This window comes from Acomys minous, assembly GCF_964271855.1.
Source record: "Acomys minous genome assembly, chromosome: 3".
Taxonomy (NCBI): Eukaryota; Metazoa; Chordata; class Mammalia; order Rodentia; family Muridae; genus Acomys; species Acomys minous.
This window is the reverse complement of record NC_140485.1, coordinates 77,936,684-77,964,167: the sequence shown is the minus strand read 5'-3', so window position 1 is coordinate 77,964,167 and position 27,484 is coordinate 77,936,684. Positions and strand designations below refer to the sequence as shown.

The 27,484-nt window shown below is 53.7% G+C and overlaps 2 protein-coding genes across 4 annotated transcripts in view; one reads left to right on the top strand and one right to left on the bottom strand.

The window, feature by feature from the left end:
- MTCL2 (microtubule crosslinking factor 2) overlaps nucleotides 1-9,215 on the bottom strand; it is a 78,733-nt gene extending 69,518 nt beyond the window's left edge. Inside the window, exon 1 of the mRNA XM_084775633.1 lies at nucleotides 5,761-9,215. Coding sequence (XP_084631759.1) covers nucleotides 5,761-7,167 — 1,407 coding nt within the window. The 5' untranslated portion in view covers nucleotides 7,168-9,215. The remainder of the gene's footprint in view (nucleotides 1-5,760) is intronic.
- A 4,991-nt stretch (nucleotides 9,216-14,206) lies between these two features.
- TLDC2 (TBC/LysM-associated domain containing 2) lies at nucleotides 14,207-27,237 on the top strand. 3 transcript variants are annotated; one of them, XM_084775732.1, is made up of 7 exons: nucleotides 14,217-14,461; nucleotides 16,411-16,496; nucleotides 17,675-17,815; nucleotides 18,327-18,479; nucleotides 20,116-20,211; nucleotides 24,715-24,788; nucleotides 26,020-27,237. In XM_084775732.1, exons 2-7 carry the CDS (start codon nucleotides 16,464-16,466, stop codon nucleotides 26,153-26,155), a joined length of 633 nt encoding a protein of 210 aa, XP_084631858.1. In that variant the 5' UTR covers nucleotides 14,217-14,461; nucleotides 16,411-16,463; the 3' UTR covers nucleotides 26,156-27,237. The 3 variants fall into 3 exon arrangements, with proteins under 3 accessions (XP_084631860.1, XP_084631859.1, XP_084631858.1); XM_084775734.1 differs by lacking the exon at nucleotides 18,327-18,479 and having other exon boundaries at nucleotides 14,207-14,461; XM_084775733.1 differs by lacking the exon at nucleotides 20,116-20,211 and having other exon boundaries at nucleotides 14,208-14,461.
- The last annotated feature ends 247 nt before the right edge of the window (nucleotides 27,238-27,484 follow it).

Genomic DNA, 27,484 nt, shown 5'->3' with positions numbered 1-27,484 from the left:
GTCCCCAGTGTGGGGACTATAGGTGTATATGGCCACACCTGGCTCCAGCCCTCCTTCATAAACCTACCATCCATTTCCAGTGCGGAAGCACAGCCCAGCGGTCAGGCACATACATCTACTTAATGCAGCAGGCCCTGTTCCAGACACTAAGCACCGAGACAGCCACTCAGGCAAACCCCCCCAGCTGGGACGCCTCCTCCTCCTCCAGGAAGCCCACCTAGCTGCCCTTGGGTGCCTATGCCTCATCTCATTTCTGTAAGTTCCAGGCTAGACATGGGCACCTTCTGTGGCCTCTGTAGCTGTAGCAGATGGGGGGACAGGGTGAACAGGAAATTCCAAAGAGATTAGAAGAGTTACCCTGAGGCGGTGTACCTTCTGTGGCAAGCTGCTTGACCAGCATTTTTTCCCCTTAATCCCACAGGACTTGGCTCAGGAGCCTGGGGAACGTTGATGCAGTTTCTCCAGACCCCACCTGCTGCCCTCCTCAGTCGGGCGCCTGGCACCCTAGATCCAGGTGGTTACAAACCCAGTCCTGACGCCACTCACACTCCCAGGAGCATGCTAAGAGGAAGCTTCCAGAACAGCTGGAAACAGTAGGGCCATACACAGTAGCTCCAGGGGACACTGACCAAACCAAGACTTCCTGTGCTTATGTGTGTAGGTGAAATGTCACAGTCAGTGTAAGTGGATGTGTGGCCGTGTCCTAGGTGCCCTAGTTAGGCAAATACCATGTCTGACATTTGCATAATCCACCCTTGTGTAGACCATGGGTATGAAGGTTGGATCCATCCTATCTGTGAATCTCTTCGTGGGTATCCATCTGAAAGCTATTGAGCCTCAGGCACATGAGCAAAGGGATGGTAGCTCTCTGAGGAAGAGGCTGCCCCAGGTGCCTAGGTAAGCAAAGTGTGACACCTGGCAAGGATGGTAATGTCTGTTTGTGTGCACACCTTCACATGTACGTGGCCTTCCTGTGTCTGAGCGTGTCTCCGGGTTGTGTGTAGGAAGGTGTGCTTCCCAGCCTGGCGTCTCCTGCTGGTATGTGCTGTGTGTGGTAGTGTGTGGCAGGAAAGGTCTGTTGACACAGCCCTGTATACCACTTTCCATGGGGATCCGAGCGAACCTGCCTGGAGGCTGGCTTCTGGAAGCATAGAGCCTGAGTGAGTCACTGAACTTACACACCAGCCAGGCATGAGTAGCTGCGGTTCTCTGGGCTTGAGCTCTGAATAAGTGTACACACATTTATGTGTACAAGGTTGTGTCTGAGGACACAGGCCCAGCCCCTCTCAAAGAGCACTGAGCTTTGCGGTCTCCTCGGGCCACAGCAGCTGCCACTCACATTTTCCATCTCAATTTCTCTCCCGCTGGAACTGTTCCCACAACCCCCAAACCCTGTAAGCCAGCCAGAAGCTGCAACTCAGGGCAGGGACCAGGGGATTTTGCTGACATGGTGACAGGCTGGGTCCCTCCTCCTGTACCTCCCAGGAGCCTTGAAGAACAGTCTGAGCCCTGAGACACCAATCAGAGGGAGGAAGGAAGAGAGGAAAGTTAGAATGACCAGGTTAGCACATTTACTAAGCAATGGACAAGCACCCTCACAATAAAGAGGTCCATGACACGCCCAACCCCCGTTTTACAGGAGTGATTCCCCCTAAAGGCAAGTCCCCACCTACAGGCTTGGGTATCAGTCTTAGCCTAAGTGGTCCTTGAACTCACTATGTTGCCAAGGATTAGCCTTCAACTTCCGGTCCTTCGGCTGCTGCCTCCTGAACGCCAGAATTACAGGCATATGGCTGTATGCCCGGCTTATGCCAGTCGAGGGATGGAACCCAGGGCTCTGTGCATGCTGGGTAAACACTCTCTCCCAACTGCGCTTACTCGCCATTTGCTGCCTACAGATCTTAGCGTGGCATTGGCCTGTAGGATTCCTCTCACCAACTTCTGCCCAAGACCAGGCATGTCAGTAGCAACCAAAAGCTCCATCTCGCTGGCCATGTGGCAGAAGGAACAGGACCAAGATACAACAGCAGGGTTGGAGGGTGGGCGTATGACAGAATCCTGGGGCCTCCACTTGCCCATCTATACAGTGGCAACTGCCAGTTCAGCGAGGGGCTTTCTCCGGGCCCTCGTGAGTGGCATCTACGGCTCACAGCTGGAACCCCTAGGTAGGGTGCCTAGACTCCCCACTGCCTACCTGTGTGTCGGGAGTGTGATGGTGCCTTTCTGTCCCACCCTGAAGCCGCCTCCAATTTATTAATCCTCCTCGAGGGCTGAGGACACTCACCCTCCTGGCCCCTCCCAGTTCCTCCAAGGATGAGCACACAGACATCCTGTCTGCTCGCTGGCTCAGAGGCACAACAGTTCCTCACGAGACATAAGGACTTCACTTACGATATGTTTTCTTGACTATTTACATCTCCCCGACTGCTGAGCGCAATCCTTGGGGACTGTCCAGGCACACCCCATCACCTCTGTTATACGGATTGAAACAAAACAAAACAAAATGAAAGCAAAAGCAGCTCAGAGAGGCCAGCCACTTGCCCATTGACCCACACAGCAAATGGTAGAATCAGGGCTCAAAGCCAGATCTTTGAGCTCTAGGACTCTGAGATACCACATGGCTCATGGGTAACGGCTGGTGGTCACAGGAACTTAGACCACTCGGTCAAAGACGAACACAGCCGGGCTGCTCTACAGCTAAAGTCATATTTCTGAACCCTGAAATCCCCAGTGGATAACCCCCAGACACCTTGACTAGAAGGGACCCCAGGTCATCAGACAGCTGTACTGTAGCCATCACGAAGATTCCCCACCCCCGGTTGCTTCCCAGAGATCACCATCAGCACTCAGGACCGTATGCACAACGCTACCCGCAAATCCTAGGCCTGTACCCAGGCCTCTCTCTGAATAGTTCCAAGTGACACCAAACTCACCACCTTGCCTGAAGAGGCTTGGCCCTCTGGGACCTCCCTAACCTAGGCCCCAGAGCAGGGCTTTTCAAGACAAGGGTTGACAGTTTCCCCCACCCCCACCCCCTCCAGCAGCACACACAAGCTGAGAGGTAAAGTGCAACAGAGCCACCCGGAACCCAGGGCATTCCCTTCAACTCATGTGGCAGTCTGCAGTGGACATGGGGGGGGGGGGGGAGGGTTAGAGTCATCTTCCTTCTTATCCAGTTTCTGTACCTCAGATGCAAAGTGGCCTAGAGAGGCAGGAAACACACGGGAGAATGATTCTCCCTTACCCTGGGGTACCTGGAGCAGGTCCCCTTCCTGTTCTGGCCACACAGTATTAACACCTACAGCAGGAAGCCGCACAGTAGGCGTGCAGCCCACACTCTCAGGGATTTCCCTCCCCCCCCCCCAATATCTCTGTGAGGCCAAACACTGTGGGAAAGAGACCTGCAGAACAGTGTGGGTACTGCCCCAATGCGCAGCAAGAGTCAGCATGGCTCCCTTCCTCACCCAACACTTTCCCAACTTTCCTCAGCCTAGAAGGTTCTAACTGCAGCTCCTTAATCTGCTGGCCCCATCGTCTCTCATCTCCTGGCCTCCCGGAGTCCTCGGGCCCACCTCTACGTGCTCCTGGCACAATTAGCCGGCTCACCCTTATCGCCAGCCACACTGTGGTTTGTTGTGACTATTGCTTCATTCTGGTCTCTCCTAGGCTCTCCCTGGTTCAGTTGTACCTCAAAATCTCCTTTAAGCAAACAGTGAGTGAGTAGGTGTATGAACAAATGAATGAACGGGTCCAAGGTCAGGAGGAAGATCTCAGCCGGCTCCCTCAGAATCAAGAACGTGACAGATGCTGAAGGAGACCTGTTCTCCATCCCAAGAGCAGCAAGAGATCTCAGCTCCCCCATCTACAGTTTCCTACAGTGCCAAGTGCTCTAGCTATGTGCACATGTAATCTCTAAGGACGATCTGTGTGTAAACTGTTTGTCTTAGGATAAGAAACCTTAGGTCCAAACATGGTGAGCGCTGTGTCCAAGACCACACAGCCAGGAAGCTGCCGATCCAATAGAGGCCCGAGGGTAGGACAACTCAACTACTGAGTGGATGGTAGGAACAGGCTCAGCCTGGCGCCAGAACTGCAATGTCCTGGGGGGGGGGGGGGAGGTCCTGGTCTCTAGGAGAACCTGGGCTCAACCCTCAGTCAGCCTCCTGGAGCCATTTTCCCACCTACAAACCTATGGAGGTTTCCAATGGCGATCAGGGCTGCCTGACCACTTTCTGGGAGCACAGGAAGAGGCCCGAGATGGGGGCCAGGAAGAAACCAAACCAAGAGCTCTGAGTTGTCCTCATTTGCTGGAGAGAGGTGCTGAGGTCCAGGTCTGGAGTGAGTAGCTCAGGTCTGGAGTAGCTCAGGTCTGGAGTAGCTCAGGTAGGGGCATCCAGGAGGCTGTCTCCATCCTCCCACCCTCCACTCTTCTTACCGCTGGCTTCAGAAGACTCCACACGCCCACAGAAGCCTGGAATGACTACGGGGAGTGAAGCCTTTCTAAAGACTTATATTCCCATTTAACAGAAAAAGGAAGCCTGGAAGCCTGGAAGCCTGGAAGCCTGGCCCGGGGAAGGTTCCGGCTGTGAACAGGTGGGTGAAGATCCTTTGTCACACGGAGCTGTGTGCTCTGGTGTCCAGGAGTTTACTGAGAACAGGCTGGCTAGAGGACACAAAGGCAAGAGCAGCACCCCAACACACTAAGGAAGAAGAAACCCCCTCAACAGTAGAACCAAGAGGCAGTTAAGACTGCAGGGCAGACGTGTCATTAGAGTGTGTGAGCACCATGGCTCCTGGCCAGGCCACTTTGGGTGCTGTGCCAGGCCATCAACTGTCAAGTGCAGGCAACACTGCAGCCTCTCCCAGCAGTGGCAGTACAGCCCACGAAGACTTCAGCTTCCCAGCCAAGGTCAAGAAGCCAGGGCAGGGCTGTCCCTATAGCTGCCACCGTGTCATGGAACAGGCAGCCAGTACATGGGCTGCACCTAGAGGCCCAGACACAGAAGGGTGTTTCTCCCAGGCAGCTCTCCCAAGCCCACACACACTGAGGGAACACTCCAATCCAGGAGGGTAGTTTCCCTCTTCCCACAGGGAGCATGGGCAGGGTCTGCCCAAGCCACTCTCAGAAGACAATATCCTGGGATTGAGGAAGTGGCCTCTGAACCAGTTCTCCCACGACATCATCCTCCCAGGCTGTGGGACCGTTAGACTGGGCGGAAGTGGACTGAAGCCAAGGGGATGTTCCCAGATGTCATGCTTTCAAACTGGACCCGCCCCAAAAGGCAGGCAAGGACAGGCCTGCCGGGGAAGCCCTGGGTAAGGACTTAGGATGGTGTTCTGTCTGACTCTGCTTGCCAGAGGATAACCACGGTTTCCCTGGCAGCCAGACACATCAATGTTGGCCCCAGAACAGAAAACCGATGAAGGCCTACTGGCCTGGAGGCGGGGCCCTGGGCAGCTTAAAGCAGAGGTTGGCCCTGGCTGGCTATCCCCCACCTCACACACCCATCTGAGCATTCTGAAAAACAGTTTTTACTCGGGGCGGGGGGGGGGAGGGGGGAGGCAGTTTGCCGGGCAGTTTGCACATCTGGGTCCTTTAGGCGGTATCTTATCCAAGATCCACTTCAGGAGAAGAGACGGAAGAGAAGGTAGGGTACTCTCTCCCTGTTCCTTCAGCATTAAAGTGGCCGCCTCTAGCCTCGGGCCCTGGGGCAGGTCCTCCCCTGGCCCTGCAACACCCCTTCGCCCCTAGGTCCCCACCTTAAGATAGTCGTTCTCGGAGCGCAGCTCCTCCAGCTCCCGCACCAAGCCGCCGGGTCCACAGTCCAACATCTCCTCGGTGAGGTCGGAGAAGGCGAGCGAAGCGCTGAGTGGCAGGCGGCTGCTGCCCACAGACGATGCGGCCACCGACGGCTCATCCGGGGAGGCAGGCGGCCGTGGAGGCTGCTGGCCGGACGGCGCGGGCTGGGGCGGCTGCCCGGTGCGGGTTCCAGCCGGGCCGCCTGCCGCAGACTCGGCGTCGCTGCTCAGGGCCAGCTCCAGGCCCAGCAGGCGCGCCTCCTCCGACGCGCAGTCCGACACCTCGGAGCTGCTGTCCGTGAGGCTGGGTGGCGGCGGCGGCGGGCGCGGCCCGGGACCCGGGCGAGGACGTCCCTTGGCGCGGACCCCAGTGCGCACCGCGGCCACCCGCGGCCCCGCACTCCGGGCGCCTGGGGCCACCGCACGCCCCTTCTTGTCCGGCCTCGCCGAGGACGAGGCCCCACAAGCTGCAGCGGCGCCCGGGCCTGTGCCACGGCGGCCCTTGGCCAGAGACCAGCCGGCCACGTCCTTGGGCCGGGCTGGCGATGGCGCACGGTGGCTCTTCTTCCTCTCCGTGGCGGGCGCGGGCGCAGGCGGGGGGACATAGCCCCGCGCCGACGACTCTCCCGCTGGCGCCTCCATCGCGGCCTCCTCGGGTCTCAGCGAGCGGCGCGCATGGCCAGGGAGCGGTTGGCCCGGGTGTCCCTGCGGTGGGTCTCGGATGCGCTCCCGCCGCTCAGGCCGCGACTGTGATCCGGCCTCCTGCGTCCGGGGACTGCGCTCGGGCCCTGTTCCACGCCGCGCGGCCTCTCCAGCACTCGGTGCTCGCAGCGCGCGGCCCGATCTTCTCCAGGCGCCGCGACTCCGGCTCCGGCTCCGCCCGGTGCCCGCCCCCTCCGCCTCGCCGCGCCCCCGGAGCGCCCCTGGACCCCGGCTGCCGCTTGCTCGGCGATCGCCGCCTCGGACTCCTAGTCCTGCTGAGGCCAGGGCCCCGGCTCCGCCCGGCGCGGCCCGCCCCCCACGCAGCCCCGCCAGCTCCCCGCCCCGCCGCCTCGGCTCGGGGGCGCGCGGCTCGGCGAACAAAAGGCGGACGCGGCGGGAGCAGCGGGGAGGGACGCGGGCGGGGAGCGAGGGAGAGATCCGCGAAGCAACAGCGACCCCCTCGAGGGTCAGGCGGGCCCGGGCAGCCGCGGCCTCGGCTCGCTCCTGCTGCTCCTGACCACCGGCCGCTCCTCTGTGGGCTGGGGGATCGCTCCCAGCCGAGGAGCTTGGGAGCCGGGCGTCGCCGTGGGTGCCTCGTGGACGGCAGGAAAGGGGATTCCCCGGCAGAGGCCCCGCGGACCTCAAAGGGCCGGAGCCAGCATCCATGCACACCCAGCACCGCGCCGCGCGCCCCTTGCGGGTGCTGAGCCTGCGCGAACTCCGCCCCCTTTAGCTGGGCATGACAAACGACCCCATCCTATAGCACGGTAAACTGAACCAGGACCAGACAGGCGGTCGGCTTCTGGTCAGCAGAGGAACCAGGATGGAACCCCGTGTCTCATGCCTCCAGAGTGTGCTGGACTCCTCTGCTTTCATAGGGACCCTGGCGCCCCGCCTGGACTCTGCACAGCCTGGCTGCCCACGAACCCAAGCATAGCCCTATCTCCCCCACCCCAATTTCAAGGTCTTTGCGATTAGCATCGTCAAGCTGTGCCTTATAGATGCCAAACCGCTGGATGCTTGGGGGCAGGTTCTGGGCCGGATGGAGGCGGGCAAGTGCAGAAGACTGTGTCCATAGGGTCTCCACCCGACAGACTGACTCCAAGGCCTCAGTCTTGGTGGGCGTAGTTTTCTTTTTTCAGGTGCTACTCCCCGGTTAAACAGTGGATTTCTTGGGGTCCCTGACACCTCCTCCCTCACCTCTGCCCTCTCCTACAGCCCCCCCCCCCCCCCGTTCTTTGGCTGGCCTGGGAAGGGACTCGTCCTCAGGGTGGCTGCCCAACCCCTTGCCACCCAGGGAGGGTAGCCCTTACACACACACACACTAGCCTCTTTTTCCTCCTTTGTCCTTTCTCAATCTGTCCCTCTCTTCCTTTACCCCTTCTTTTCCATGTGTTCCCCTTTCTCTCTTCTCCCCCTCTTTTCCTAACCTGACCTACCACACAGCCCGCTGGTACAAGGTCTACTTATTTTTCTCCTACCCATCCACCCTCTACGCCGAAGTGCCAGCAGGTCCGCCTTAGCGCCTGCGAGGGTGCTGGGCAGTGATTTGGGAACCTTGGGCTAGAGACCTATGTCCAGGCCTCAGAGTCCAGCCCTGGCCTGGTCTAATGTGCACATGACAGGTCCTTTAGCTCGACTGACCCTGCTTTTGTAGGCTTGTCACAGTGCTACACAGAAATTGTGTTGTTCTTGAAAAGTGTTGCCCTGTCTCTGCTTCTGATTTCCCTCTTATATAGAATGTGGGTTTTGAGGTGTGAGAGGGTGCCTATCCTCAGTGACTTTGTGTGTCCTTTGGGTAGGCTCCATACAGAGCAGGCTCCATATTTCAGCAAAAACTCTCAGAATTCTATGCACACACACACACACACACACACACACACACACACACACACACACACCCCGCTGCCTCTCTCAAGATGGGGTGTCTCACTATGTTGCCCAGGCTGGCCTTGAATTCATAGGCTTAAGTAATCTTCAGCTTTCCAAACAGGTGGGAGTACAAGAGTCTGTCAAACCTTGTCTCAGAGGGTTAATGAGCTCCTCATGTTTGGTTGCATTTTCCAAAAAGAAGCACGTGGATATATATTCCAGTTGTTCCGTTATTATTATTATTAATTATTATTATTATTAATGTCTGTGTCACACATGCATGTAGGCACAGGTGCACACACGTAACAGTGCACTTGTGAAGGTCAGAGACAACTTTCAGGACTTGGTGCTCTCCATCTAACTGATTACTCTTGTCACAGCCATAGGGTCGGCTTCCTGCCCTGCAGTGTAGGCAGAAGAGCTCTGTGAGGTGGCATCAGCCAAGCCTCTCGCGCTCCTGTGCTCTCTCTACTGCTTGTGGGATGGCCATGTGAAGGCAGTCCAGCCAACAGCTCCAGCTCTGATCGCCCTCTGGCCACCAGCCCTGTGAGAGGCCGAGCTACTGGTGCTTCACTGGCAGCCTTGAGCCACCCAGTGAGGAGTGGAGCAGAAGTGAGTTTTCACACCAACCCTGCCCAAGACTACAAAGCAAATCTCTGAAGGCGCCAGGGGTTGGGCACCCCCACCCCCATTTTTTATTTTTATTTATTTATGTATTTTTTTTACACAGCAGTGGGTAACTGGAGTGCATGGCCAAAGTCATACAGCTTGAAAATGGCTTAGTTGGGGTTGTCTGGCCAGAGGACCTAGTCTAGGGCCTGGTACCAACTGTTGAGCTTAAGCACCCACTGGGTGCTGGGGGGGTGGGGGGGGAAGGATCTCTGATCAAGGAGGAAGCGTTCCATGATGGCTTTAGTAGCAGGTTGTAAGAAATGAAAGGGATGCTGACCTAAATGGAAAAAACAGCCTCGGTTCTCCCATTCAAGCTGCTAAGCTGACCAACAGGATGGAAACTAAGTGGAAGCTAACTCCTGGAAGGCTTCCAAGAGGAGGTATCTTTTTCTAACTAAAGTGAAGGTTGTTTTCATCATACAAATCATGAAAGAAATAAGCCACTGGCTGGGGGACGATAGGGAAACCCACTTGAATAGAGTTATCTGTCTGAGGAAGTGGCCTGTATGCCGAGTTAGCAAAGGGCCTGGGAAGAGAATCTGGGGCAGACTGAAGAGCTAGGGGGGAGGGAGAGAAAGTGTGACAGATGCTCAGGGAGGGGTGGTTAGGATAGCAGGAGCCCCCTGGGAGATACAGGAGTGGAAAGCAGGAATCGGGCAGCCCTAAGCAGCGGATCGGATTATCCAGTGACAAACACTGGAAACTGAAAGTGAGGAGCCAGTCACGCCATCTAACTTATGTCCTGAGGCAGATCCCTATGCTGACAGGCTGACAGGAGCAGATGATGGTGGAGCTTAGGGACTGAGGAACATGGCTCTGGGAGCTAAGGGGGCTCCGATGCTTCTAGAAGCCAGAGAGAAAGAAAGGGTGTGTGCTGCTCAGACGAGCCAGATACTCTTGACCGGAAGTGAGGGCTACGAGAATTTATGTCAATTTCATCTCCCATCATCTGCTTTAGAGAGAGAGCAAATGACGGCATCGTGTGCTTCAGCAGGAAGGACAGGCCCACAGGTGTCAAAGGGTTAGAGGCCGGCAGTTCACAGAGGACACGGTCGGCTTGAGGCGTCTGAGGGGTTGTGCAAATAGAGAGCCAGAAAAGTGGTGGCACGGGCGTGAGATGCCAGGCCAGCAACTAGGTCTGGAGTAGGTCGGCATCCAGAAAATGTTTACCTCAAGGGCTGGAGATGTAGCTTACTTGGCAGAGCCTGGCACTCGAGAGGTTCTGGATTCCATACCCAGCACCACATGAAACCAGACACCGTGGTACACGTCTCTGTAATCCCAGAACTCAGAGGGTGGAGGCAAGAGGACCAGAAGTTCAAGGTCATCCTGGGCTACATAGTGAGTCAGAGGCCAGCCTGGGCTACCATGAGACCCTGTCTCAATAAAAAACAAAAGAGATTCACTTTGAAACTCAGTAAAGTTACTCAAGGAGGGTATCTGAGGAGAAGATAACTGACCCAGAACGAGAAAGTTCAGCATTTCTGGTTCGAGAAAATAGTGAAAAGTGGAGGACGTGATCCCCACTAGAGCCAACGAGTAGAGCGGTTCGGAGGGGGCTGCCGGGACCTCGAAGCGGGTAGAGGCGTGAGGGGAGAGCCATAGGAAGTGGGCTGAGTGCAGATGGAGGTGGAGGCAGAGTGGAGGCAGGGGAGGAGTGGCATTTTCACAGGGGACCATGGGATTAGCAAGGAAGAGGAACTTGAGGCAAGGCGCAGAGAGCGAGCCAGCTTGGCTTTGGAAAAGGGCAGAGTCCTTCCCCCACCACCCCTCACGGAGGAAGGCACAGAGGATGAGGAGAGGTAAGGGAGTGGAGGCGAGCTGACCTCGGCCTGGCAGGAGCCATCAGCTGAGGCTGGGGAAGGGAGAGGGTTGAATTCCCGAGGCGCCTGAGGGAGGGAGTATGTCAGGCCGGCTCGGCTCCATACGCCTTAGTTCAGAGGCTAGCCGGGCGGCCCAGCAAACACAGGTGTTCCCTTCCGCCCATTTTTCCTGGCTTCTTTTCGACTTTCTTCTGTGTTGCTGAAATCATACTGAGGTTTAGATTCTGCTCTTAGCTGAGTAGAAGAAACCCTCACCACATATTTCTGAACTCTTTGCAAACCTCTGTTTTCATACTTGAAAATCATCCCCAGGGGCTGGAGAGATGGCTCAGAGGTTAAAGAGCGCTGCCTGCTTTTCCACAGGTCCTGAGTTCAATTCCCAGCAAACACATGGTGGCTCACAGCCATCTGTAATGAGATCCGGTGCCCTCTTCTGGTGTACATACAGGCAAAACACTGTGTATATATGATAAATTAATTAATTAAAAGGAAAGAAAATCGTCCCCAAAGTGGGTGGTTCTCCTCCATCGTATACTTAGACCATTTCCTGAAGGCGCTGGCCACAGCGGCATACACCTATGAGTCCAACCTTCTGGAGGTGAAGGCAGGAAGATCAAGAGTTCGAGGCAGGGGCTGGAGAGATGGCTCAGCCACTAAACGCACTTGGTGCTCATGCAGAGGACCCAGGGTCAGTCCCCTGTACTCACTTGGTGACTAGCAACTATCTGTAACTCCAGTTCCAAGCGATTTGCTACTTTCTTTTGACCTTCGGCGCATCAGGCATGCCTGTGGTATAGGTTCAGACAAGCAGGCGAAAACATTCATACGTATGAAATAACTTCCCCTACCTCCGATCAAGGCTTCGCAGTGAGGTCTAGGTCAACCTTGACTACATAAACTCTCAAAAAAAAAAAAAAAATCAAAGACTGGGGCCAAAGTTCAATTATAGGATGCTTGCTTGACATGCCAAGGCCCTGGGCTTGGTTCTCAGGACCAAACACAACAGAAGTCCATCCTAGGGGTGATGGTTGTCTTCTGAAAGGGGCCATGCAAGGTCTGGGGTAGGAGAAAGGTGAAGAGAGCTGCGTGGCAGAGCGGGGCTGCTAGGCCCCTGGCACTTGGAATCCAGCGGGGGGGGGGGGGGGGCATCTCTAAAGGGGCTGTAACCTGGCCAGGGTGTTACTGTGGGAAGAAAGCTTTGTCCCAGGTGAAAGCACTCTTGGTGGGCTTTACCCCTTGGAAACACCACGGATAGACTGAATGGAGCCATCCTGGGTCTGAAATTCAGGAAGTGGACTGGGGGACTCCAGCCGGGCTATTGTTTTTCTAATCGAACATCGATGGGGGCAGGGATGCTGACCCAGACCGGCCAGTGCCCGCCTGAGAGAGACGCAGGTGGAGGAGAGAGGAAAAGGCTACATTTTTTTGGAGCAGGGTCACGCGTGGATTTGAGGGGAGACCAGCTTACAAGTCAGACCAGCGTGCAGGCCAGAGACACCTGGGGATCCGTCCCATGGAACAGATACCGGAAGGCTCACTCTTGTTCCCCTTTAACCCTTTTTCCTTCTTGTATAGGATTGTTAGATTATATAATAAAGTCTAATTGTTAAAAAAAAAAAAACAGAGCCAACACAGAGTGCTTGGTGATCAGGTGTTGTTGTTAAACTATCAGTATGGCCTAATAATGTTTATTATTAGGCCTATAATTATTATTACGGCAATATAACCCACTAGCAGTCAATCAAGACACAGACACTTGTTATATTTTAAGATAGCCTTAGTTAACCTGGGGCAGGGCACTACTTCCCATAGTGAGGCAGGTGTGGAACCCCTCTCCCAGTACCAGGCCATCTGCTTCTAATAATTTCTATCAAGCTACCTCCCATCCACAATCCCAAATACTTGCTAATGTTCTTATCTGGGCCAAATCCTCCATCCACGCCAGCCATGTGCTTCTCCTCCACTGAACTTCCTTCTCACCTCTCCCCTGGTCTCTCTTCTCCCAAGATTCTCTCTGTCTCCCCAACGGTAGGGGGGGGGGATGGGACACCTTAGCCATGCCTATCTCATTTGCCCTGCCTAGGTGTGATGGCTTTTTATTAATTAGCATCAAAATACATCAGACCAACCCCCCAACAATCAGGTGTTGGATGTAGGGGAAGGGAGCCTGTAGGAGGAAATGGGTGAGCCAGGTGTGGTGGCGCACGCCTTTAATCACCCCTGCACTGGGGAGGCAGAGGCAGGAGGATCTCTGGGAGTTGAAGGCCAGCCTGGTCTACAAAGCAAGTCCAGGACAGCCAGGACTACACAGAGAAACCCTGTCTCTGAAAGGAAGAAAGAAAGAAAGAAGTGGAGTGAGGGGAGGAGGAAGCGGCCAGGCCTGTGACCCCGAGCTGTTTACAGCTCAAACACCATTGCAACAACCATGTTTGAGGTATCAACAGGGCCCTTCACTTACCTGTTTTCCCTATAATACAAGTCCTCAGGCACTCACACTTCCTGGAGGGGATGCTGCCTCAGGTTGCCTGGCCTTGAGGCCCGAGTCATCTGACCACCATCAGGACAGTCTCCCACCTGTGTGGAGATGGACTGAGCCACAATGTCTAGTGAGTTCATCTGCCCAGCGTGTTTCTCAGGAGCTCCTGGCCTGGTGGAGCAACTCACCTCACTTTCAAGCCCTCTCCAAGTCTTAAGTCCTGTGATTGAAAAATATAGCAGGCCGGGTATGGTGGCGCACGCCTTTAGTCCCAGCACTGGGGAGGCAGAGGCAGGTGGATCTCTGTGAGTTTGAGGCCAGCCTGGTCTACAAAGTGAGTCCAGGACAGCCCAGGCTACACAGAGAAACCCTGTCTCAAAAAAAAAAAAAAAAAAAAAAAGAAAGAAAGAAAGAAAAGTATAGCAGCCCTCACAGTCCTACTGCAAGTCAAAGACAGAAAAGTAAGTATTGGTACCCACTGTGTGCCAGACATTGGACTTCCTGTGAGAGCCCTTGCCAAATGTACCCAGGACAGTGAGGGAAGCCCTTATCCCACCTGGGAGGGGAAACTGGCTGGGGTAGAGGTCAGATCTTGGGTTCCTACAACTTGGGGTGATTGTTGGAGAACCACAATACAGCCCTTTCCTGTGTCATTTCCTGTGTCATTTGCCTGTCACAGCGAGAGGACTGACCTCAGCGTGGGCATCAGGAAACAAGAGGTACTTAGGCGCCAGTGAGAAACATATTGGAGGCTCAGAGCCATTTTTTCAGCTGATGGCAACAGAGCCAGGGACCTGAGGCGGGCAGCAAGGTCCTGTTTATGTGTTTATGGCATTTGAGTTTCTGGTGTAGGATAATCATTGGTGCCTTCCCAGTTGGAACTGGCCTGGCACAGGGCCAGGGCTGTCTCCTCGGGGCAGGTATAAGAGGCAGGAAGGAGGGCTGGAGCCAGAGCTGGGCAGAGACACCAGTCATACACAGAGGACAAGAGTTGGGACCAAAGTCACCGCGTCCAGCCAGCCTAGTAGACAGGCCATTCTGGGTGTGGCGTTCTCTTTGGGGGATCAGAGGGACCATCAGTGGATGAGCAGCAGGAGGGCCATCACAAATTGCTGGGGTGAGTATCAAGTATCTTTTTTTTTTTTTCAAGACAGGGTCTCTCTGTGTAGCCTTGGCTGTCCTGGACTCGCTTCGTAGACCAGGCTGGCCTCGAACTCACAGCGATCAGCCTGCCTCTGCCTCCCGAGTGCTGGGATTAAAGGCATGCGCCACCACACCCAGCCAAGTAGCAAGTATCTTAAGCCACCTTCTTCCCCAGCTCCCACCCTTCCCTTCCCTCATGGCTCCTCACCTTGAGTTTGAGTGAGGCTCCGCAGTGGAGGCCAAGTAGCAACTTGTCGGGAATGGACACTAGATCTCTGAGAGGCAGGCATAATAAACATGGGCGTTCATCCAGTTGCATCAAATGTAGGGTGCTGTGGGTCACCTCACAGAATTGAGCACAGGAGAGAGAGAGGGTGAGGCTGAGATTAGCATCCTGGTCCTCAGCTAGGCAGGATCATCATTTCTTATGAGAGAGAGATGCTTTCAGATGAGGAGGGTACAAGTCATTGCCCAAGGCTGCACAACCACATAAGGGTTAACTCCCCCTCTCCTTATCCTCCCCCCTCCCCCTCCCCCTCCCCCCATCAGTCCCTCCCCCCCCTCCCTCCCCCCCCCCCCATCTCTCCCTCTTCTCTTTTTCCCAGAGCCTTGTGCACGCCCTGAATAAGCTACCCTGGAGGGGCGCATGTTGGGTTAGGGGGGGGGCGGTGTGATTTGCCACTACCATTGGAAGAACATAGCCTGGGTTCTTTTTCTTCCCGTCCCTTCCTTTTCACTCCTTTTTCCTTCCTTCATTTCCTTTTCTTCTTTCTCTCGTTCCCCCTCTCTCCTGCCTTTCTTTTCTTTTCCCATCCCTTCTTCTTCCTTTTCCCTCCCCTTTCCTTTTTTTCTCTTTACACCTGAGGTTGGATCCAGGACCACACCTGCTAGGGAAGCGCTGAGCTACATGCCCTCAGGCGGAAGTCCATCTTCCAGAGGTTAGTTCTGTTAGTCCGGGCATGCCCCTTCAGGCTTTCGCTCCGGCACACTCGTTGGTTTTGAGAGGGACGGAAACTGCAGGCTGTCAGTCCTGGAAAGCCTTCTGAGATTTCTGGTCCGGCGTGTGAAATGTTATACAGAGGGGCAGTAAGGCGGCTCGGTGGGCAAAAGTGCTTACTGTGCAAGCTTCACGACCTGAGTTCAATTCCTGCAACTCACATAAAGGTGGGAGAAGCAAGCTGACTTCTGATAGTTTCCCTCTGGCCTCCATACATGAGTCTTGGTTGGTTTTGTGCCCACAAACACATACTCAATATTTTCTTTTCTTTTTCTTTTTTTCTTTCTTTCTTTGGTTTTTTTGTTTTGTTTTGTTTGAGGCAGGGTCTCATTGTATAGCTCTGGCTGACCTGAAGACCAGGCTGGCCTTGAACTCACATAGATCCATCTGCCTCTGGTATTACATGAGTGCACCACTATTCCTGGCTTACAATATTTTGTAAATGTTACATCCTAGGAAACTGAGGCCTGGGATGCAAGTGGATCCCTAGTCTGGACCTTAGGTCCTACAGAAGAATCACTGTTCCCAGGCCGGACCTTTTTTTTTTTTTTTTTTTTTTTGGTTTTTCGAGACAGGGTCTCTCTGTGTAGCCTTGGCTGTCCTAGACTCACTTTGTAGACCAGGCTGGCCTCGAACTCACAGCGATCTGCCTGCCTCTGCCTCCCAAGTGCTGGGATTAAACCACCGCCCGGCTCACTCGGACTTCTTGAAAGGGCACTGAGGGGGCCAGAACTCACAGCTGGAATTTACTGTGTAGAGCTAACATGTGGTAGATGCTTATTGCCCATGAGGCCTTGAATGCCTCATGAGTTGCTCACAGACCCACCCAGTGGCCACTTGGCCTGGGAATCACAGGTGAGAGGGAGCAAAGGGCATCTGGGTGGGGTGTGCCCAGGCACCTCCTCACTGCTGGCTTTGTCACACAGAATTTCCTCCCCCAAGGGCCAAGGACTAATACCCTGCTCTGGGCTGTGACAGAATGCAAGGCCGACGGTGGCGTTACACTCAGCTGGTAAGAGCTCAGCTCGGGCTGTTTGGTTCACTTGGGAAAGTGATGAGATCTCTACCAGGGAGAGGGCTGGGCTAAGGGGCGCGCGTGTGTGTGTGTGTGTGTGTGTGTGTGTGTGTGTGTGTGTGTATCTGTCTGTATTTCTTCCTCTTAAGTCCTCCTCTGCTGGCTGGGGCCTTAGAGAAAAGGCTGATTGATGACCTTGGGGGCAACCCCAAGATCCTGAGACTCCCCACTCTCCAGAGGGAACAGACCACAGTTGCTGTTCCTTTTGAGGGGACTTTTCCCTAGTGAGGATCCCTGTAGGTCTGAGTAGAGTAACGGAGTGGGTAGGAAGGGGCCGTATTAAGCATTCCTTCTCAGACAGGTGTCTCCCTCTATGACGAGCCTGATGTTATTGTGCGCAGGCCTGCTCACATGTGTGAACACACACCCTCGAACACACCATGGTAGAGCACGGAATGACTGCAAGAGCATCCGTGCCCACCGGTACCTACATGTGTGTATATAACACCAGCTCGCCCTCAGCCAACACTCCAACCTGCCCCACACAGATGCTTCTATTTCAAGCAACACACAGCTCACGTGGGCCAGCTAGGTGTGACAACACTACTCACTACACCAACTGAAAGTGAGCCCCAGGGCTTTCCTGTCGGATGTGGAAATCAGCAGCACCCTTCTTCGCATATGGGGAGAATTCAAAGGTACCCTTCACAGCAGGCTCATCACACAAGCTGGCCAGGGTCCTGCATGATGCCAGCGGCAGCCAATTCTTGCCATCTGTATCGTTTCAGCCACCACTTCACGTCCAAACACACACTACTGTGGCAAAGCTAGACTCTCGCCTGCCCTTCTGTCCTCCACCAGGCTCAGAGCTTGGAGCCTGGCGCTTTCCCTGGGGCTAGAGCAAACTGGCGACAGACCGTGGTGCCCATCTGAGGGGCAGCGCACAGGCCTTTGGCCACCCCCTTCCTTTGCTCACAGTGGCCAGCCAGGAGCAAGCAGTTTGGAGGCAGAGACAGAGTCTTGTTTGTGGTGGGTGCGTCCCAGCTCCTCTAGCTGGGCTGGGCTTTCAGGGCCCTGGGCAGGCAGGCACAAGGCAACCCTAGCTTTTGAGCTCAGGATATGGTGACAGCTGGTACCCCTGTGTTCTTCAACGTAGCTTCTTTGTATCTTTACAGCCCACCCAGATGGAGGACACCTTGTCTGGGGAGGAGGGGGAGGAAGAGGAAGAGGAGGAGCCAGTCCCAGCCCCCCAGGACCCTGTAGAGCCTCAGCTGACAGAAGCTAGCCAGGTCCTGGGCGCCTCAGAGATTAAGCAGGTTCGGGCACATTCTGTATAGTAGGACTTCAGCCCTGAGCCTAGTCCCCATACCAGCCACACCCAGGGCGCTGGAGTCACAGCTGCAATGTCCCCAGCTCAGTGTCACCTTGAATAAATCACACTTTCTCCCTGGGCTTCCCTGTCCTTTCTAGTCACGCTGGTGCCACCCTTCTCGCTGGGTAGAGTTAGGGAATGTAGCAAGGGTGTCACGGATCCTGGGGACTAAAGCCAGAGCTGGGGTGGGACAGACGTATAAGGGAGTACCAGGAAGAGTATCCTCTAAAGACTAAACAACCAAGGTGAGATCTGCCGTGGGTTGGCATCTAGGCTCTGCCACCTACTCTCTATCTTCCTGGACCCACTGTTTTTCTCATCTATAAAATGGGAATAAAAATTAGCTCCAAAGGTTATGGCTGAGGGGCAAGAGTGTCTGGGCAGAGGACAGACTGGGTGGTGGGAGGAAAGCAGATGGAGGCAGTGCTTTCACTCAGCTCTGGCTTTGCCTCCAGCTCAGCCTCCACCTGCCCCCGAGAGTCACTGGCCACCCCTGGAGTCTGGTCTTCCGCACTTCAAGGGATGGCTTCAGTCTGCGGAGACTGTACCGGCAGATGGAAGGTCACAGTGAGCCAGTACTGCTGGTGTTGAGAGACCAGGATGGGCAGGTGAGCTGGGCCAGGGCACAGACCAGTTGGGTACTGCCCAGGGTAGGATGAGAGGGGACAAACTCCATCACCTGTAAGGTACACTGATGGTGGTGGCCCTGAGGCCTGTCCCACTTGGAGCCAGGCCCTCATTCTCACTTGTGTACGAAGCCACTTCTGTGTGCCAGGTTAGGGATGTGAAGAGCAGGATCGAACCAGAAATGGTCCAGCACCCTTAGGGTTAACCGTCTAACCCTAGGGTGGGGCTGGCGCTGAGCAATTAACCACTGATGCCATGCAAAACTGCATTCTTACTTTTGCAAGCACAATGCCATGGGTGGGCTGTTTTGATGCCTGAATTTACGAGCTGGCCCAGAGCCCTGTAGGTAGCCTATGTTGACCTTGAACTCCAAGTTGTCCTGACTGCCTTAGTCTCTCCAGGGCTGAGGATAAGCAGTTGTTGCCACCTCTGGCTCTTACAGAAGGATTTCCTAGGTGCGTATTTTGAAAATATCCCTAGCTAGTGGGGGAAAGTAGATTGGAGAAAATCAGAAGGGACAACCAAGGCAGTTCCCACAGTGCCTCAGAGGAACTTTGACGTCTATGTCTGAAGTCCATGTGGTCATCCAACTATGCAGTTCCTGGCAGGTTCTCCATGCAGAAGGTGGGTGGGATTGCGAGCTGGTTGTAAATGACCCTCCACAGAAGGAACGTATGTGTTGGAAAAGATCTCAGGGTACCCCACATAGACAGGAGCACCCGTCTGGAAAGACTTCTCAGACTTCTTGCTCAGGAGCCAATAAACTTACCCTTCCATAGCTGCGGAGAAGTTTCTCCTAGCATTAAGCCTAAGTCCTGCACCCCGCCACCCCGACAAGCTGCACTGTGATGAGCCACACCCCAAGAGCCATTCGCAGAAGGACGATGATGTTGTCAGACAGACAGCAGGCAGGCATGAAGCAAGATGCAGACTCCAGCTCTCAAACCCATTGTTTTCTCTTTAAAGCAGGGTGTGAAGCGCATTCTTGAGATAATCAGGGGCAACTGAATACACAAAGATTCAAATAGATAATACCGGAATTCTCTTCACTCTCTTGACTGTGATAATAGCACTGGGGTTATATAAGAGTAAGCCCTTGCTGGGCAGTGGTGGCGCATGCCTTTAATCCCAGCACTCGGGAGGCAGAGACAGGCTGTGAGTTTGAGGCCAGCCTGGTGTACAAAGCAAGTCCAGGATAGTCAAGGCTACACAGAGAAACCCTGCCTCAAAAAACCAAGAGGAAAAAAAAAAAAAGTAAGTCCTAGCTGGGTGTGGTGGCGCACGCCTTTAGTACCAGCACTTGGGAGGCAGAGGCAGGTGTATCTCTGTGAGTTCGCGAACGCATTCTCTCCTTTATACAACCCACACAAAGTATATTTAAGGGACAAGGAGGTGTGGGGGGAGGGGAGGAAGAGAGACAGGGAGCCGTGACAACTCAGGGAAGGCAGCCAGCAAGGGTTAAGAGGGTTTGCTGCTGGCCTTGGAGCTGCCCTGGCCCCAGCTTTGCACCCACCCGACTCTCTGGAGACCCGGAGGCTGAGCATGCGTTTCCAAGCCAAGTAACTGAGGTGGCTGGTGGACCCCAGCGCCTTCCTTGCCCTTTGCTCTGCTTTCCAGATGTTCGGCGCCTTCTCCTCCTCAGCTATCCGACTCAGCAAAGGCTTCTATGGTACTGGCGAGACATTCCTCTTCTCCTTCTCCCCACAGCTAAAGGTGAGACTCGACCTTCTGTGCCAGGCCACAGCTGTGGAGATCCTTGTTGCTCCCGGCTTCAGTCCCCATGCTGGGGCTGCCTCCTGTCCACTTCTCCACAGGGCAACGGCCGGCGCGGCGGAGCCCTTAGCTGCCCATCAAGATCTCTGGAAACCCCGAGCTGACTGAGTGAGGGAAGGCATACTGGTCTGCACAGGCTGGAAGGGACGGGATGAGCTCACGTGCAGGCAGACCTGAGATGTGGGAGGAGGAGGAGGATGCACACAATGGCTTCTTGTGAAGGACGCACGCACATGAAGCCGGGAGGAGGCAGGAGGAGTCACACGGTCCCTCGTGTGAGAAGGAGCCCCGGAGCGGACCAGTGGCTGGAAGAGGCCCTCTCTGGGCCTGTCCTTTGCTTGGTCGGCAGAGTGCTGCTCTTTCTTGGCCAGGCTTGTACCCAAGCAGCCAGTGTCCTTTCAGACCCTGCCCTTGGCAGGACCCATTCACAGAGAAACAATGGGAAAGGGGTAGGAGGGAGTCACCCAGCGGACCACAGAGCCTAGACCGGGCAGGAGGCCAGCGAAGCCGGAGGGAATGAAGGGTGAACAAGGGTGGAGTCTTAGAGCAGGGGACCTCCTTGAGGTCACATACTTGGAGCACTGACAGCAGCTGGCCAGTGTGTAGGACAACAGGAAGGAGTGGGCTGATGGAGAAGGCTCTCTGCACTCCTTGCTAAGGACAAGGGCCAGAGGTGACAAGGAAGAGAGCGGCTAGAAACTGCAAGTGATGCGGCGGAGGAGATGGATGGAGGGACCCACTGGTGATGGTGACGGTGACAGAGACCTCAGAGGGCACAAGTGGCTGAAGGGCTGGGGATTTTATTTATTTATTTATTTATTATTTCTTTTTGGTTTTTCGAGACAGGGTCTCTCTGTGTAGCCTTGGCTGTCCTGGACTCACTTTGTAGACCAGGCTGTCCTCGAACTCACAGCGATCCGCCCGCCTCTGCCTCCCGAGTGCTGGGATTAAAGGCGTGCGCCACCACGCCCGGCGGGCTGGGGATTTTAAAGAGACAGAAAGTCCCAAACATTTTCCATGCAAAGATTTTCTGTCATTAGGCTGTTGGCTGCCTGAAGCTGCAGGGTGCTGCGCAGTAGGCACAGCATGCAGCTTTTTAAAAAAAATCATAAAAGCCAGGCGTGGTGGCACACACCTTTAATCCCAGCACTCGGGAGGCAGAGGCGGGCGGATCGCTGTGAGTTCGAGGACAGCCTGGTCTACAAAGTGAGTCCAGGACAGTCAAGGCTACACAGAGAGACCTTGTCTCGAAAAAAAAAAAAAAAGCCCCAAAGTAACTCACTGGTCCTCATTTGCGCTGCTATCATCGCCCCATCTTACAGATAAGGGAACTGAGGCACAGAGTACTTGGGAACATGCCGGAGCCAGTCAATGGGGAAGGGAGATGTGCAAGCCAAGCCCAGAGTCTCCACTCAAGCAACGCACTCTGGAGGCAGAGGGTGTGTGTGTGTGGGGGGGGGTAAGAGTGCACATGTGGGAACCACAAAAGTAGACAGGGTCAGTGTGTGAGGTAGAATGTGTATTTGCCTAGTGTGCCCTTGAAAATGATTTGCTCATTTTGTTTGATAACCAGAGAACTAGTTGTGGGTTTTTTTGTTTTTGTTTTTGTTTTTTGAGACAAGGTTTCTCTGTGTAGCCTTTGCTGCCCTGAACTCACTTTGTAGACCAGGCTGGCCTTGAGCTCACATCAATCCGCCTGCTTCTGCCTCCTGAGTGCTGGGATTAAAGGTGTGCGCCACCATGCCCGGCAGTTGTGGGTACTTTTGTTTGCTATGAGAGGTCTCCAATGCACAGACACCTGCAAATATACTCTGCCACACAATCATCTAGTCTCACACTAAGATGGCCACAGGGGTGTGGATGGCCTTGCTAACACAACCAAATATATCCTTTGCACTGCCCCAATCAGCTGCCAGCCGCCTTCCATTCTTGGGAGAGAAAGAGGGCACTAAGACTGTAGGCTGGTCACAATACCTTCCTTCTTGCAGCCCATACTAGAAGCCCAAAGCTCTAGAATTTTCTTCTTGTACAAACAGTTTCTGCTCCTTGCTAACCTCAGAGCGGGAGATTCACTTATCTTGGACGACTTCCCTTGCTTCCTCTGCGCCTCCTGTCCTGCCACCCACGTACTGCGGGCTCTTTCCCAACCTCTTTCTAATCTCGGTTATGTACTTTCCCCCTCACTCTGCCCCAGCAACGCTGGCCTAAGTGAGAAGGCAAAAATACAGGCTTCCCTGACTCAGGGCTTTTGCATATGCTTTTATCTGTCTTCTCTTGAAATATCTATAAGGGTGGCTGTTTTGTTCATTGTGTCCACTGTCCTACCCAATGGCTAACCATGCCTAGTGTGTAAGTAAGTGCTAAAAAATATATATTGTTACTTGAGCTGGGCGTGGTGGCACATTCCTGGAGTCCCAGCACTCGGGGAGGCAGAGGCAGGTGGATCCCTGTGACTTCAAGACTAGCCTAGGCCACAAAGTGAGTCCAGGACAGTCAAGTCTACACAGGGAGACTTTGTCTCGAAAACAAACAAAAAAACCAAAAAACCAAAACACTACTTGAACTCCATCCTTTCCAGGGGTCACTGTCACCCCAGCCTTTTGTTGCAGAATCCCATATTTGGAAACACTTGATCCTTGCCTGTATCTGGGCCGGTGCCCTGTATGAATTCCCAGTGCTCGCACACATAATTGCTACCCCAAGCGACATGACGAGCTTTATCTTAGTTGCTTCTGTAGCAATGTTTATCTTGCTCTTTCAAATATGAAGGACGAGTCCTTGAAGAGAGCAGAGGACGCGCAGAAGTGCTGGACAATCTTGTCTTCTCTGGCCACTTTCCCCCTTATCTCATCCCTTCTTAGCCTGGCCTCTATCTTTCTATTCCCCGGATTTGTTTGTTTGTTTGTCTGTTTGGGGGGGGGGTTTGCTCCTAGCATTTAGGACAACTAATCACAGGAAGCAACATACTATACTTTTTAAAAAAGATTTATTATGTATACAGTATGCATCAGATCACATTATAGATGGCTGTGAGCCACCATGTGGTTGCTGGGAATTGAACTCAAGACTTCTGGAAGAGCAGTCAATGCTCTTAACCTAACCGCTGAGCCATCTCTCCAGGCCACATACTATACTTTTGTGGCCCTTTAAAGGCCTTTTTGTTGCCTAACTTGGTTCTTGACTATTTATTCTTTTATTCGTGAGTCTAGTAGGGCGCCTGGACAGTTCTCCTGGACTTTACATTGCAGTGGGGAGGCTGGAGGCAAGGCCGACTGCTGCAAAAAACGGAGCTGTCTCAGAGGAGGAGCAGATGCCTAGGAAGGTCAGACTGGGGCTCCTGCAATGACACTCAGGCTGCAGGGTAAGAAGTGACCCTTGAGGATGGCGTTGGGGGCAGCTGTGGACAGAGGGGTCTGAAAGTAGGAAGGCCCTAAGGTATGAGCGCCTTTGTGTGCTGGTGGACAGAAAGGCCAGTGTGGTCAGGTGCAGTGTGTAAGGGAAGGAGAGGGCACTGAGGAAAGCAGGGACGGGGGCAGGTCCCTCTGGCTGGATTCTGTCTCCTTCACAGTGGAGGGAACCAGCCGGCTTTAGGTAGAAGGCTTACAGTGCAATTTCAGTTTGGGATGGGGGCTGGAGAGATGGCTCAGAGGTTAGGAGTGCCATCTGCTCTTCCAAAGGTCCTGAGTTCAATTCCCAGCAACCACACAGTGACTCACAACCATCTACAATGTCCTCTTCTAGTGTGCAGGTGTACATGGAGGCAGAACACTGTATAATAATAAATATTTTTAAAAAGTTTGAGATGGGCCATTCAAGTCACTATGGAGGGGGCTTTGGGCAGTCTATGATGCTAGTCAAGATCAGCAGGGTGTGATAGAAATTCATAGGTCGGGGGCTGGAGAGATGGCTCAGAGGTTAAGAACACTGACTGCTCTTCCAGAGGTCCTGAGTTCAATTCCCAGCAACCACATGGTGGCTCACAACCATCTATAATGAGATCTGATGCCCTCTTCTGACCTGCAGGTGTACATGCAGGCAGAGCACTGTATACATAATAATAAATAAATCTTTAAAAAAAAAAAAAAAGAAATTCATAGGTCATGGTGAGTCTTAATGGCTTGTAGGTCATGCAATAGGTTGGGCGGGAGGCGGTTCCTTCCCTCCAGGGCTGGCCTGTCTCCCTCCTCTTTCCGTGTTTGAAAGCAGAAAGCCTCAGAGGTTTTGTTTTATTGCTAGATTAAGGGAGCTGCTAGGACGTTGGGGATATAAAGCAGCGAGCATAAAGGGTGAAGTCCAAGGAAACTGAAATCTTAAGGTCTGGGAGGCCAGCCTTCATTGAGCCCAGGAGCCGCCGGTCCCCTGCACAACACTGCCACCATGTGGCTTGGAGTCAGACTGCAAGGACAGCACTCAAAAGTGACCCAGCCTTTTCTTTTCACGCAGGTCTTTAAGTGGACAGGAAGCAACTCTTTTTTTGTGAAAGGAGACCTGGACTCACTGATGATGGGCAGTGGAAGGTGCGTGTCTCTGCCCCGCCCCCCCATCTTGGTGTGGACTGTGTTCTTCTCCTAAGGGTGCTGCAAGTGGAATGGGCAGGCTGTCTCCCTTTTAAGGCTGATTTCAGGGTCCTGTAGCATCCGCACCACAATGCACTCCCAGAGGCCCACACTCAACCAGCCGTCCTTTAAGTCAAGTGAGGACAGTGGGCCAAATGGCTAGTGACCTCTTAGTCAGAACTGGCTGGTTGTAGTCATGAGATGGGAAAGCCCCGGATTTCCGAGTCCCATGGGATACGGCTCATTAGACAAGATGCATCTGGCTAAGAACTCAGCCTGTGTGTTTGTGGACAGGAGTGGGAGGGAGCCAGGGAAAGAAAACGAAGGGTATCCTCACCTTGGTATGACCCTCACACTGAGGCACATTAAGTTGTACCCCGAAGGCAAAGAGAAAGCATTTCCTGGATTAGCACAGCTCCCGGGAGAGGCAGCCTTGCTGATTACTGGTTCACTTCCTGAATCCAGCCTAGCTTCTCTATCAAAGATCACAGTGTTCGAAAACTGCGTTCAGGTGATGGCTGTGCCACTGTATGTAGTTATTAAAATCGATGGGTTGTTTTCTTTTTTCTTTTTCTTTCTTTTTTTATTTTTATTTTTTGGTTTTTTGAGACAGGGTCTCTCTGTGTAGCCTTGGCTGTCCTGGACTCGCTTTGTAGACCAGGCTGGCCTCGAACTCACAGCAATCCACCTGCCTCTGCCTCCCGAGTGCTGGGATTAAAGGCGTGCGCCACCACGCCCGGCTGAGTTGTTTTCTAAAAACTGCCCTGAATGCTGTAAGGACAACACAACGAGACCCTAAATTCTGATAATTTGGTGTAAGGGACAAGAAGTATCCTGGGGCTACACTGGTGCTATGGTTAAAGCTAATGATGGTGGTCAGTCCCAGAGGTCTAACATGAGCTACAACGGTGCCTAGATTTCAGTTTTTTTTTTTAATGCATGTGTACATACATGTGGAGGACCAAGGCTGACGTCAGGTGTCTTCCACGGCCCACCTCCACCGTATCTTTGGAGATCTCAGTGAAACTGTCTAGGCTTCACTGGCTGTCCTTTCTCCTTGTGGGAGGGCTGCAGAAGCATGTGACCTGCCTGGCTTTTTCCGTTGGTGCTGGGGGGCAGGTCCTGTGCTTGTGTAGCAGCAGGCACTGTACCGATGGAGCCATCTCCCCTGCCTGTTCCCTCTTCTCTTCAGTGGCCAGTTTGGGCTGTGGCTGGACGGGGACTTGTACCATGGCGGAAGCTACCCCTGTGCTACTTTCAACAACGAAGTGCTGGCCCGGCGGGAGCAGTTCTGCATCGAGGAGCTGGAGGCCTGGGTTCTGAGCTGACGTCTCCCGGGGCCAGAGATGCTCGGGTCACTTCCAGATGCTGCGCAGGCTTCCCTCACAGAGGGCAGCCATTCTCCTGACTCAGGGTGGGGAGGAACCCTCATGTGGACTGTGGCTCTCAGCCAGCCAGCCTCCTGATGGCCTGGAAACCTGAGTACGTGGGCAGCCTCCGTTCTCCAGCAGCAGAGTTGACTGTGAAGGCGTGAAAGACACTTACCAAAGAAGCATAAAAAGTGTCTTTATAGGATTTGACAATTCCTAGAAAAGCAAAAACAAGAGAAAACAAAATGGAAACAAAAACCCTGGCTCTCTATAACATTTCCATATTCAATCAAGTAGTATACATACTTATGCACAAAAGCATGCATGCATGCATGCGTGCACACACACATACTCACTCCTTTTTTGTGTTTTGGAGATTATTTTTACTTCAAGAATGCTACCAAACTTCACAAACCTGGGCTCACCTACTAGAAACTAATAAAATGTAGAAGCATTTCACTCCTTGCCCTGTTGTCTCTTCTGGAGCCCAAAGGGTAGGGTTGGATGCCACCAATGGTGACTGCTCACACATCTGTTACTCAATTTCACGGGGGACACATAAAAGCCGCAAGTGAACAACACGTGTACTCCGGCAAAGAAGCTGAACCCCAGGGACTTGCAAGAGGAACCGGTCATTTTCAGGTACAAGAGCCTTGTGAACGAAGTCCCCATCAATCTTCCCATGCTGGGTCTGCCTCCTGCTGGAACGGAGCAAACTATGTCCTGCTTTTATTTTGTGAAGAAAGCCAAGTGCCAGGGGCCTTGTCAATACCAGCATCATCACACGGACCCCACACAGTGTTGTGACACTAAGAAGCATCTACGTGGGTCCTATAGGAAGTGGATTCCTCTGCACAGGAATCCAAACCGGGCACACGGGGTGTGGAGACCGTGCTTGTTTTTGTTTTTTTCGAGGCGGGTTTCTTTGTGTAGCCTTGGTTCTCCTGGACTCACTTTGTAGATCAGGCTGGACTTGAACTCACAAAGATCCACCTGCCTCTGCCTCGCAAGTGCTGGGATTAAAGGCGTGCGCCACCACACCTGGCCGTCGAGTTGGTTCTTAAGGAGCTCTTACCTCTAGTCACAAGACAGAAATACATTCATGGATGCTTTGCTGCATCTACTTCCCTCACCCAACGGAAGTCACCATCACTCAACCTGTGGCTCTACTTATAGCAAGCTGACAGTGTTCAGTAACTCGAGAGACAAAGGTGTGAAAATACCCATTTTTAATGTAGTCTTGTAAATGACATAGGTACCCACATAAAAGGATTTTATGTGTACATA

Excerpts from the sequence above, each read along its gene's own strand:
- TLDC2 (XM_084775732.1), top strand. The coding sequence starts at position 16,464 with ATGCAAGGCCGACGGTGGCGTTACACTCAGCTG. Across the intron at positions 16,497-17,674 it reads GGTGGCGTTACACTCAGCTG|CCCACCCAGATGGAGGACAC; the intron begins GTAAGAGCTCAG and ends GTATCTTTACAG. Across the intron at positions 17,816-18,326 it reads GCGCCTCAGAGATTAAGCAG|CTCAGCCTCCACCTGCCCCC; the intron begins GTTCGGGCACAT and ends CTTTGCCTCCAG.